The sequence below is a fragment of the Enhydra lutris genome, unplaced genomic scaffold (genome assembly GCF_002288905.1).
Source record: "Enhydra lutris kenyoni isolate GAN:26980312 unplaced genomic scaffold, ASM228890v2 scaffoldscaffold24, whole genome shotgun sequence".
Taxonomy (NCBI): Eukaryota; Metazoa; Chordata; class Mammalia; order Carnivora; family Mustelidae; genus Enhydra; species Enhydra lutris.
In genome coordinates this window covers 3,421,048-3,433,435 of record NW_019154108.1, presented here as the reverse complement: position 1 = coordinate 3,433,435, position 12,388 = coordinate 3,421,048, and the positions used below count along the sequence as shown (strand labels likewise).

Here is a 12,388-nt window from a genome sequence, read left to right as displayed (position 1 = left end):
GTTGCAATTAGATTTTAGGATAAATTTATCATCATGAATCTCTTCTTTAAATATGGTAGAGGTGAACAGTAAGAGTTTTTTATTTACATATATTGTTTATATAGCAATTAAAAGAGAAAAACAGTCAAATAATATTAAAGTTCCCACTTACCTTTCTTTTCAATATGTACCAGAGTGAACATAAGATGGCAGATATAAATTTCGCTATTCCCACACGTTAGTCCACATAAGTCACTCAGTGTATCTTTTGCATCTTGCCTTAATGACTATTTTTAAAGATACACACTTTTCATTCAATGTGGTCCCTAAATTCAAGTCAGTTATTCCCTCTGGTGCTCAACCAATGAAACAATGATCTATTCCAACCCTGGAAGAAAACTGCCTATATTGCAGTTACTGAAAATTAACTCTGACTTAGTTCCTGACTTGAAAATCTCACTAGTGGGCAAGATAAGACACCACTGTAACTCCACTAACAAAATAAAAATCTAGAGCAATCTTTCCAAAGCATGTAAACCCAAGAAAAATCATTCTAATCCTATGTACATATTTTTCACTTCAAACTGTAAGAGTATAGATTTTCACAGGTGCCTGGGTGGCTCAGTGGGTTAAGCCCCAGCCTTAAGCTCAGGTCGTGATCTCAGGGTCCTGGGATCAAGGCTGCATGGGCTCTCTGTTCAGCGGGGAGCCTGCTCCCCCCACCTCCCCCCGACTTGTGATCTCTCTGTCAAATAAATAAATAAATAAATAATCTTTAAAAAAAAAAAAAGTATGGACTTTCACATGAAGAAATATTTTACTTTAAGAAATTTCTTTAGACCACGAATGCATACGATGAAGTAAAACATTCTCTGTAAAAATAATCACCCAGATAGTTTACAGAATTCTATGCCTCAAGCCAAAATAAAAGAAAATGGAGAACAGAAAGAATGAGCACTGTTCCTGTTTTCCCCACTCACTTTTAACATGGTTTGCACCACCTGAACCCGTGGCCACCGCGTGTGCTGCCTACCTTCACGTCAGCGCCGTACTCTGTGGACGACACTGAAATCATCGCTCCTATTTCAGTCGACATTTCCGCAACTGCTTTGCTTTCCTTTGTTGTTACCGGGTCTGTGCTTCTGACCACAGCGGGGCTTGGTTTCTCTTGTCCTTCTGGCTCCGCCTGTTGGGCATCTTTTACTTTTCTATTTTTTAATGAACGTTCTTTTCCAATAGGACCTGGTTTATGTTCTTTATTTTCTACCGGACTCAAATCTGGAAGCTAAAAATTCAATGGTTATGACAAAAAGGTATTACGATCAAAGACATTCACTGAAAACCAAATTCAATTTCAAAACCATCACTGGTTGTCCCACTAAAGTGTTAGTGGCTTTCATACAGTTCTACCTGGATGGAGTATGAATTATAATCTACCTTCTGGGCTTTGATAGGGCCCGCCCGTGGCTGTTTCTGCCTCTGTTCTTTAGGTTCCGGTATCTTGTCAGTAGTTTTTTCAGAGAGTACAGGCACAATTTCATTTTCATTCCCATTTGAAGCTGGAGCACCAAACTGAATTGTGTCGATTCCAATTTCAACTCCACTTTCTTGACCATTTTTTGTTCCCTAGAAAGAGAGTATTTTAAAACTTGTTTATCTAAGCAAACAGAATTCAAATATGACTGAATGATGTAGTAGCCTGTATTTCAATAGCACAATGGAAGAATCTATGTATTAATGGACACTGATCATGTTTTGAGAAACTCTCCTTTAGCCACTACTGATCTGTATCAAAAAGGAGTAAAATGAAAACTAGGAGAACATTTAAGTTTTGATTTATTTATTTTTAAAGATTTATTTATTTGAGAGAGACACACAGACCACACGTGCATGAAAACAGGAGTCAGGGAAGCAGCTGAGGGAGAGGGAGGAGGACAGAAGCAGACTCTAAACTGAGCAGGGAGCCCAGTGACACCAGGACCCAGAAACTATGACCTGAGTCGGAATCAAGAGCCAGACGCTCAACTGACTGAGCCACCAAGGCCCCCAAGACTTAAATTTCTGAAGTCCTGGCTTAATGTGTTATGAGTTTCACTGTGAGCAAATCATAGCCTCAAGCTATTTGCTCCTTTAAAAGGAAAGTAAAAGCAACAAACAGACAAAGACAGCACCAGCAACAAATCAACAGATGAGTGAATGAGGGAGAGAAGAAAGCAACACCAGGGTCACCTACTTTTTAAAAAATTTTTTAGAATTTTTAAAAAAGATTTTATTTATTTATTTGACAGAAAGAGAGGTCACAAGTAGGCAGAGAGGCAGGCAGAGAGGAGGGGGAAGCAGGTTCCCTGCTGAGCAGAGAGCCCGATGCTGCGGGGCTCCATCCCAAGACCTTGAGATCATGACCTGGGGCAAAGACAGAGGCTTAACCCATTAAGCCACCCAGGTGCCCCCAGTGTCACCTACTTTTAAAAAAGTATACATGGAAATAAAATGAAAACAATGTCCATCAAAATACTCTGTGATTGGTAATGAAGTGCACACACCTTAAGAATCCAATTAAACTGTTAATGTATGTGGCATCTTCTTTGTGCACTGATCCAGATAGACTCTAAGAATCTAACTTGCAGAAGTTGCAATAAAGTGAATGAAGAAAATGAACAACTAGAAAATCAGATGAGGGATTTGCCAAAACCAAAGTATGGCTAAGCCACCTGATGTTGACAGACAGAAAAAGCTCCTGAGGAGGTCATACCGAGACTCAATCTGCAAGACAAAATCAGTAGCAAGTGATTCCGGCAGAGCAGAGCAGAGCCGACACCTCGTGCAGAGGTTAAGAATTAAAAAAATAAAAAATAAAAGAGTTTAGTGAGACTGGAACATGGCAGGTATTAAAAGCAGTAGTAAAAAATGAACAAGCAGAAAGCTAGAAAATACAGTTTTCTAAGCCAGAGGTGTTTGTAACAATTACTTAACATTTTCAGAAATAAACAGACAAAACTTGGGACAAAGTTTAACTTCAGGCTTTGGTCTCATCACCGTATCATTGCTTCGTATTAGTTTCAGCATCCCTGAACTCACCACATCAATTACTGTGTAAGGTTACTATTAAATTTATCAGTGTAACAATGTCAACATTATGGACAGGCCATATCATTCAGACTTATTTTTAGTATCTGAACATTCTCTTTCAAATACAGGCTAACATTACTTATGTAACTTAGAATAAAAATCTCTATTTGCTTTAGTCAATGCTGAAATTCTGTAGTTAGTTCAGTATGAATGTACCGTTAGTATCAGAAAAGTCAAACAGTAATCACTGAAACCCAATGACTATGTAGAGAAACAAGAAGTTACAAATAGTTCAAAGAAATTAAAAAATAGACGCACAGTTAATAGAACTAGTAGAGAATGTTTTAGGAAAAATACCATATCCTTTGAAACAAAAAAAGTGTACAAAATACACGTAACACAAGGAAGGATAATAGAGCTCAGATCATACATTATCAACCTTTGTGAGACTATCCAGTGTATCTAACACTCACTGCACTGAACAAAATAATCACTAAGGAATGTATTTCACTAGAGTAATTTCAGAAGTCCCACCAAGGAATACTTTCCATTCTCTGAAATGAATTAAAACTGAAACATAACTTTGCTAGCTCTGAAGCTCACCATGAGGCAATATTCCAAAATCATGTGCAATGATCATCCACCAAAAAACTATCACATTTTACCCAGAAAACATAAAGAACATAGAGAGGATGAAGAAAGATGTGTGTGAGAAAGATGAGATCCCACCAAAGTAATTTCCTCCTCCAACCGCTGAAGGCAGATGTGGGCGTTCTTTCAGGATTGCAAACCTGTAGGAGAACCTTCACAACAGAAATCTGGCAGCTAAGAAATCATTATTCCTATACTGAATGCCAATTTAAAAACTGGGACTAGACATTTTAATAAATTCATTAAATCCAGTGGACCCATCCAAAACAAACAAGCTTTCCACTTCGTCCTTCACTATTAGCATGATATACCTATGTAAGAAATGCTACAGTTAATCCTAGTGTCCATACCAACCGGCAGAAGAAAAATGATTAAACGGAGGATCCTAAACACCGAATGCAGTGATTCCGTATTTTACTTGAGATCCCTGTAGAACTTTTAAAACAGCTGCTGAGGTCTTCTCCAGACCTAAGTCAAAAAGCCGAAGTGGGGCAGGGCAGCAGGAAGACTTCTTTAATGAGTTCTTTAAATTTTAAAAAACTGTACTTTTTATCTATTGTCACTGTCTCTGCTCCCCCTTCACAGCCAAACTACTTTCTCTAAGTTCTCTATATGCATCTTTCCTCCCACTTTCTCTTAAATTCACTTTAACCAGGCTTTTGTGCCTACTGCCCCACTGATACTGCTCTTGTCAAAATCACCAGGGACCACATTATCAGCTCCAATTCTCAGGCCTAACTCACCTGATCACCCAGCAGAATCTGACACACTTAATTATCCCTCCTTTCAACTCACCTTTCATTGAGATTTGAGAACCCTTTTCCAACCCCCACATCGCTAAATGGGAAAGGCTTAGGACTTAGCCTCGGATTCTCTTCTCTTTTCTAACCACTCTTCCTTGGTGGTCTCATTGAACTCACTCATTTTAAGCACCATCTAATCAATAGCTGAGAAATTCAGGTCTCCAAACTAGATTATCTCCTATAAACTACAGACCCTTCCATCTAACAACCTACCCAGCAGCTCCACTTAGATGTGTAACGAACACTCTAACCTTAACAACGTGCCCCTTGTATTTTCCAAACTCCCTTCTATTTTCCTTCATTGCAGATCCGTATCACAGCTTCTAATCACGACTGATGGCAACTCTATTCTTCTTGCTCCTCATGTCAAAAACTGGGGAGATAAATCGTGTTCTTTTTCACATACTATGTTTATTTTTTTTTTAAGATTTTATTTATTGGACAGAGATCACAAGTAGGCAGAGAGGCAGGCAGAGAGAGGGGGAAGCAGGCTCCCTGCTGAGCAGAGAGCCTGATGTGGGGCTTGATCCCAGGACCCTGGGATCATGACCTGAGCTGAAGGCAGAGGCTTTAACCCACTGAGCCACCCAGGCACCCCACACAGACTATGTTTAATCGCTCGGTATTTGTCAGCTCTACCTTCAAGTCTTCTTATCACCTTTAATGCCATCTCGCTGGTCTAAGTGACCATCGTTTGATTATTATGACACCATCCTACCTTCTACTCTTTGCCATCCATGGACTAGTCTTAACTCAGAATAATCATCTGCGAGAAAGTCAGGTCCTGTTATTCTTGTGCTCAACACCAGCTACTGTGTTCCTACGTCTCCCCAAGGCCCAGTGTGGTCTACGCTCCGTGATCCCTCCGGCTTCATCTGTTCTCTTTCCATCCCCCAACTTCACTACAGCCACAAGGAACTCCCTGATCTTCCCCGAACGCACCAGCCATGCCTCTCTCTTGGGGCTTCTGTATTTGTTAGTCTCTGAACCAAGAATTCACTTTTCCTCAGAAATTTCAGTAGCATGCTCTCTCATCAAACGTCACCTAAGGGGCACATCTTGGCCAACCTATTTTAAATTGTCTCCAGATCCCTTGAGAAACTTCTTAGGTACCTTCCCTACTTTGCTTTCCTCCTCAGCACTGACCCATTTAACAGTAGATGGTATTTATTAGTGGCTCACCCCGCTCCCCGCCCCATCTACAACGGAAGCCCCCTGACTGCAGAGCTTTTTGTCCATTTTTATCGCACTCTCTCCCTGTTTTGTAAGCCCATGTGTTAGAAAACTGCCTGGTATATCACATGTGCTCAAAAATTTTTGTTCAATGAGTTTTTAAGTGAAAAACTGCTAACTTACCAACACTGCACATTTGAGAAATTATGTTGAACTTCCTGTAAACTCTGCTTCTAAGTAATTATACTGCCTAATTATTCAGACTAAAAAACATGGTAGAAAAGTCAAAAAAGTAGTAACTACACTTATATTCTCTGTATCACAAGCATTTTTTTTTTCACAAGCACTTTATTGAGACTTGAATTAAAAAAATGTTAACCTAGTTATGTCTAAAGGTGAAAAGCAGCCTCTAAAGGCAGAGCTCCAGCAGCAATAATACCACTTGGGAACTTGTTAGAAATGTCCTCGGGCCTCAGTCAGCCCTAATGAGACGGAAGCGCCGGGCGGAGTGTCAGCCATCTACTCTGCGAGCCGCCCAAGGTGACTGTGACACACACTCAAGTGTGAGAAACTACGGAAGGAAACTGCTACGCTAACACCGCCAAGGCCACTGTAAAATGCACTCACTCCTACCTCTGACGAGGCAGCTGATCCAAACGACGTGAGGGGCTTATTCCACGCGCTGACTGACGGTGGCTGTGGTGGACTAATGGGACCCACTGAAAAGAAGAAAGCATGGGAAATGCAACCATTAAAATTTAGAGGCTAATAATCCCTAACGTACTTTACCTTTTCCTTTAATGGCAGCTAGAAAACAACAAAAAGATTTTCACAATACACTTAGGGATACATATAAGCTCCCCCAGCAAACAGTGTATGTTTTTAATCAACACAAAATTGTGCCCATAAAATATGCCATTAAAAGTATAAGACATCTGTTCTAGAAACAAAGGTTTTAAGAAAAGAAGTGAAGAAAAAAATTACTATTACCGCTTTCTAAAAAAAAGGAAGTGGCTAGGAAAAAAACATAGTACACAAATAAAACTGGAAACAACCCCAACATTCTCATGCCATACCCCATCCTTCACTTCTCTGGTGAACTTACATTTCTTTGAGATGTCATTCAGCACAGCCGGTGGGGCCACCTTGTTATCCCATAATTCAGTTGTCAGTGTGCCATGTGACTGCGAGGTCTGGATGGACTTTCCTGTGGCTACATAATCCGTGCCGTTGGGCGTCTGAGCTGAGGGTAGTCTAATCGAGGGTGGTGGCTGTTTTGAAGACTGGGTTGTAGTCTGTAGTGGGCTCTGTACTGGTTTATGAGTCTGTCCCGGAGTCTGGGCTGGTGCACTGGGGGCCGGGGCAGGGACTGGGACCAGGGCTGGAGCTGAAGCTGGGGCAGCGACTAGGGTAGGGGCTGGGGCTGGGGTTGGGGTTGGAACAGGGGCTGGGGCGGCTGGTGTGGGGGCTCCTGGGGCTGAGGCGGCAGGGGCAGGAGCTGAAGCTGAAGCTGGGGCTAGGGCTGAAGCGAGGATGGGAACTGAGGCTGAGGCAAGGATGGGGACAGAGGCTGGGGATGAAGCTGAGGTAAGGATGGGGTTTGGAGCTGGAGCTGAAGAAGAGACTGTGGCTGCAGCAGAGGTGGAAGGCGGAAGCGGGGTTGAGGCCGAGGTCGGGAGAGGAGCTGACGCCAAGGTGAGGACTGGGGCCGGGGCCGAGGCCGGAGCCAGGGCCGGGACTGAGGCCGGAGCTGGGGCCGGGGCCTGCTGAGTTCCCGTAGCCTGCTTTTTGGCAAACCGTGGAGGAAGCTTCGAAGTCTGACTTCTTCCTTTCTCATTTGCATTCTTTTTGTTCCAGACCTTAAAAAATTGGTAGGAACCACTTTTGTCAATAATGTAACCGAAAGAACAGTTCATGAATACTGTCTCTGACAAGATCTACTAGTTTAGCTCCTTTACTTTTCAACAGAGCAAAAACGTCAAGGCTGCTAAGGAGACTTTAAATTATGAAAACAAAGATGCTACGGGAAGAAAAAGACTAATATGTACTATACATTCTTCATAAATGGTTCCACAATCTCTCCTCCATAATTCTAAAATTTAAATATTGGAAGGAATTTCTCAATGAATTCATTTGGCAGCAAAATCTGACCCAATCTGACAAAAAGCTACTTACCGACTTCACTCATGTTTACCACAGAAACATTCATCTGTGGGTGTTGCTGGGCTGTTATGCTATACAGGATTTATGCACTATTTTTACCTTCTAAAATAAATGAATAAACAAACAAATGAATCAATGAATGCTAAAAATATCTAGTCCTAGGGTCTATATCTGACTGAACTTAGAAGTACAGCTCACGTAAGATTTTTACAGTGTTTCTTTGTTTTTTAGGCTTCTCATCCTTTAGAGCTTGTTATCACTATTATCTATGTATTTTACTTATTTTTATCCTGTGTCGGCATTTAGCAAAATGGGTGTTTGCATTGATTTAAATGGAATAACTAATATTGATTCATTCTGTGTGTTTAAATGAACTAATTTAGGTTATAATCAAAATCATTGTAGGTAAAGAATCTGTAATTTATTAGATCATGGCAGTTGTGCTCATTAGATTTCCAAGATAACTTAAAATTAACTCTAACTCTGATAAGATGACCAGAACTGAAAAATGAATTCCTGAATTAAAGTGAAGATGTGAGCTACAGTGACTATATTCTATTTAAAATTTACCTCAATTCTGGGTAAAAAGCTTAAAGTTGTGAAAATAAAGTCATTCTGAACATTTGAATAAATGTAACCTTGACATTATAGATGGAGAGAGACCGTAACTACTTGTTACTATATTCTGGGCAACCATGTAAATAACTAGTAACAAACTAAAACACTAAACCTGTATGATTTGTTCTTCCTTCTTTCGACGTTCTTCATCCTGTAAACGTTTTTGTTGTTTTTTGGAAACCACCTCAGTAAAACCGTCATCATTCAAATTTGACTGGGGGTCTTCAACTACTGTTACTTCAGGATGGTCATCAATTATAACGACACCTATGGGTATAGGAAAAGATTTAAAATGCTATGTATTTTTTCAATTGAAAAGATAAATAAAAATGTTTAGTTCAGTAGCAATTAAAAAAAAATACAAGACAAAAATCTAGTTCTTATAATTCACATTATAACCCAATTCACATACTACACAATGGCCATTTACTAGTAAGATTTGAAAAGAATACACAGACATATAAAAAGATTCCCATAAACAAGCTTTAAAAAAGTCTTCTGGGGCGCCTGGGTGGCTCAGTGGGTTGGGCTGCTGCCTTCGGCTGGGGTCATGATCTCAGGGTCCTGGGATCGAGCCCCGCGTCGGGCTCTCTGCTCAGCAGGGAGCCTGCTTCCTCCTCTCTCTCTGCCTGCCTCTCTGCCTGCTTGTGATCTCTCTCTGTCAAATAAATAAATAAAATCTTTAAAAAAAAAAAAAAAGTCTTCTGACTTTTTGAAGTGTTTCGAATGGTATGTACCTTTCTTTCCTTCAGTAATATTAGCAGTGATGTCTTTTATAAGTCAGTATCAAAAAACAAAACAAACACCACTTAGTATCATCCATACTCTCTTAGTCGAATTGCTTAACCTCTACTTTTCCAGCATCAGATCTGTATTGTGCTATAAAGATCTACACCGCACTTTACTTCATTTGCATCTAACCATTCTAAGAGGTGGGTATTACCACTGTTTCACTTTTTTAAGGATGAAATAAACTCTGGGAAGCCAATATGCTAAAGGAGAATTGGCGAATAACCAAGATGGTCTTATGACTCTAAATAACTACTCTATGTAGACCACTTGTTTACAGTATATAGTTGTTAAAAATATATGAAATATATGTGAAAGTTCTACATGAACATAAAATGGCATAGATATACAAATGTCGTAATAACCTAGCAGATGAGTAACTCAAGACGTATCTTCAACTCACTGTCCAACTAACAATTATTCAGCCTATCTTCTTAAAATCATACAACCCGGGGTGCTGAGTGGCTCAGTGGGTTAAAGCCTCCGCCTTCAGCTCGGGTCATGATCCCAGGGTCCTGGGATCGAGCCCCACATCGGGCTCTCTGCTCAGTGGGGAGCCTCCTTCCTCCTCTCTCTCTCTCTGCCTACTTGTGATCTCTGTCAAATAAATAAATAAAAATCTTAAAAGAAAAAAATCATACAACCCAGTGAGTATAAGAAATCTAGATCCCTTAAATTTAATATTTAAAAGCAAAACTAAAATAGTCCAGGCAATGAAACTTGTGGGTGCAAGTATGATGTTTCCAAAATAAATATAAGAAAGGGTGAGGCAATTCAGATAAATTATTTCAGTTTTGCAAATACTATACATCTTAACTGGGGAACACACAATAAAATCAGTTACCTGCTTGGGAATGGTACATACACATACAACTTAGGATGGTGATAACTTGAGAGGGATGGCAAAAGAGTATTATTACAGAGTAGTTCATAGGGAATCAACCTGAAAACAATTCTCTTTGAATAGCTAAAAATGTGCATTTATGCAAACAATGACAGGAAAATAAATCATAAATATTAAAACTGGCTTCCACTCCTTTAAAAAAAAATTTATTTATTTATGAGAGAGAGAGAGAAAGGGTGCACACGGCACATGCAAACAGGGAGAGGGAGAGAGACAAACAAGCAGACATTGTGCTCAGTGCAGAGCTCCAGAAGGCTCAATTTCAGGACCCTGAGATCATGACCTGAGCCAAAATCAAGAGTTCATGCTCAACTGACTGAGCCACCCAGGCACCACTGGTTTCCACTCTTTAAAAACCTATTACTGTTATTCTGTTTTTATTTTCTTTTTAAAAAATACTTACTGATCTCTACACCCCATGTGGAGCGCAAACTGAAAACCCCTAGATAAAGGGTGGCATGGGCCGCCAAATGAACTGGGTGGGCAACCACGCTATTGCTTTTCTAACAAAAGTCACATTGGTTCTGATTTATCTAAGAGAGTTCTACATATGTCTTAAAGAGCAATGCTCATTTTAGTGAAAGGTCGAATGTTTATTTCCATGGACTTCGTGCACTCCATTACTTCACAGCGGCAAAGAAACCTCTTGATATTTCTAAGTTCATCTCGGTCTTCCACTCTGACTAAAAGGTGTGTATGTAAAAAAGCTTTTCTTCACAGCCATGCCATCAGCCATTTTTCAATTTTCTTGCCAAAGAGCTTCTTTAGAACGTTTTGAAGTTAGTTTACCCAACTACGTGCAACATTTACAGAAATCTGAAGGATACTTTCTGTTTGTTTTCAACACCCTGCTCTTGCCCGGTGCTTTATAACACTGTGGTCTAAAGAATGACTTAACGAGTATTAGGAGAACCTAAACATGAGTAACTCTTAAGACGTTTTTAAAATGTATAGTTCAGCTTCCACTGTCAACTCAGAATTGTAATGTAGTTCCTACCTTTTTATGTCTTAATCCACTAATATAATACTTCAGGAATTTTCTACCCCAAAAATTCTTTGGAAGAAGGAAAACTGGTAAAGTTATTTGGGAAGACAATGTTTTGTGGACTTCTGTAATCTTCATTTGCCATTTTAGAAATGTGGAGTTTAAACTCTTTCTCTATGGACCACCATAAGGCTGGCATCCAAGCTTCCCATGGGTCTACTCTGTTCTCTGAATCAGGGCTCTCCAATGTCAGCACTGCCAGCACTGTGGTGCCCACCCTGTGCACTCTCGCACTCTTTGCAGCATCCCTGACCTACACCCACTACTCTGTCAGCAGCACCCAGCCCCACGTTGTGACAATCAAAACTGTCTCCAGAGGTTGCCGAATGGCCCCTGGGGTACAAAAGCTCTCCTGCTGAGAACCACTGCTCTATATAATCGAATTAAAAATTCTGAAATGCGCAAGTAAGCTAAGTTTCTTTCTTTCCCGTATGAATCCTAAAATGGTATTCTAGAACAATAGTTCTCCAACATTTGTGTGCATCGTTATTACTGGACAACTTCATTAAAACACAGACTGCTCCAAGGGTTTCTGATTCAGCAGGTCTGAGGTAGGGGCCAAGATTCTGAATTTCTTACAAATTTCTAGGTGATACTGATGGTCTCGGGACCACACGTTGAGAACGACTGGCCTAGAAATAATACGGCCAAGGTCCTGAGCCCAAATCAAATTTTGTAAATTTAAATAACCATTAACTAGATGAAAATTCTCATCTTTATTTTTAATACTTTTAATACCTAACCTAACTTTCCCATTAACACTTTCTGTCTGGTCTTAGTGCATCTCAATTTTACACAGTATTTCCAGCTTAAGTCTATCTGAATGAATGGCAAACAGTGCATTTTTACATGTTTAAGTGCCTTCTCATAGATACTCCTTGTTAACTTCTACAACAAATGTTTTCTTGTTGCTTGTGTTAATCCTTTGCATTTCATATCCTGTTACTTCATGGCTACTGAAAGTACTTAACCAGACCAACACTGCCTCCCATTCTAGTACGCTCTAGTACCGTATCTGAGATAGCAATTTTATCAAGGGCATAAGTCACTGAGGTTGACATTTCTTTCACAGAAGATAAAGCACACGCACAGATAGACTTAAGCATCCTCTTTAGTCGTCTATGCTTTCCTACACCTGTGTTTGCAAGGTGGGTGGTTAATTTTCTCCTTTTTTATGAAGAATAGTGAAACCCC

The 12,388-nt window shown here is 40.1% G+C and overlaps 1 protein-coding gene across 1 annotated transcript in view; it reads right to left on the bottom strand.

Moving 5' to 3' along the window:
• Window positions 1-12,388, bottom strand: part of LOC111150902 (proline rich coiled-coil 2C) — a 105,358-nt gene that overhangs the window by 23,285 nt on the left and 69,685 nt on the right. The window contains exons 19-23 of the mRNA XM_022508589.1: window positions 8,569-8,723; window positions 6,781-7,534; window positions 6,309-6,394; window positions 1,417-1,605; window positions 1,013-1,264 (exon numbers count right to left, since the gene is read on the bottom strand). Of these exons, the coding sequence (XP_022364297.1) occupies window positions 1,013-1,264; window positions 1,417-1,605; window positions 6,309-6,394; window positions 6,781-7,534; window positions 8,569-8,723 (1,436 nt within the window). The remainder of the gene's footprint in view (window positions 1-1,012; window positions 1,265-1,416; window positions 1,606-6,308; window positions 6,395-6,780; window positions 7,535-8,568; window positions 8,724-12,388) is intronic.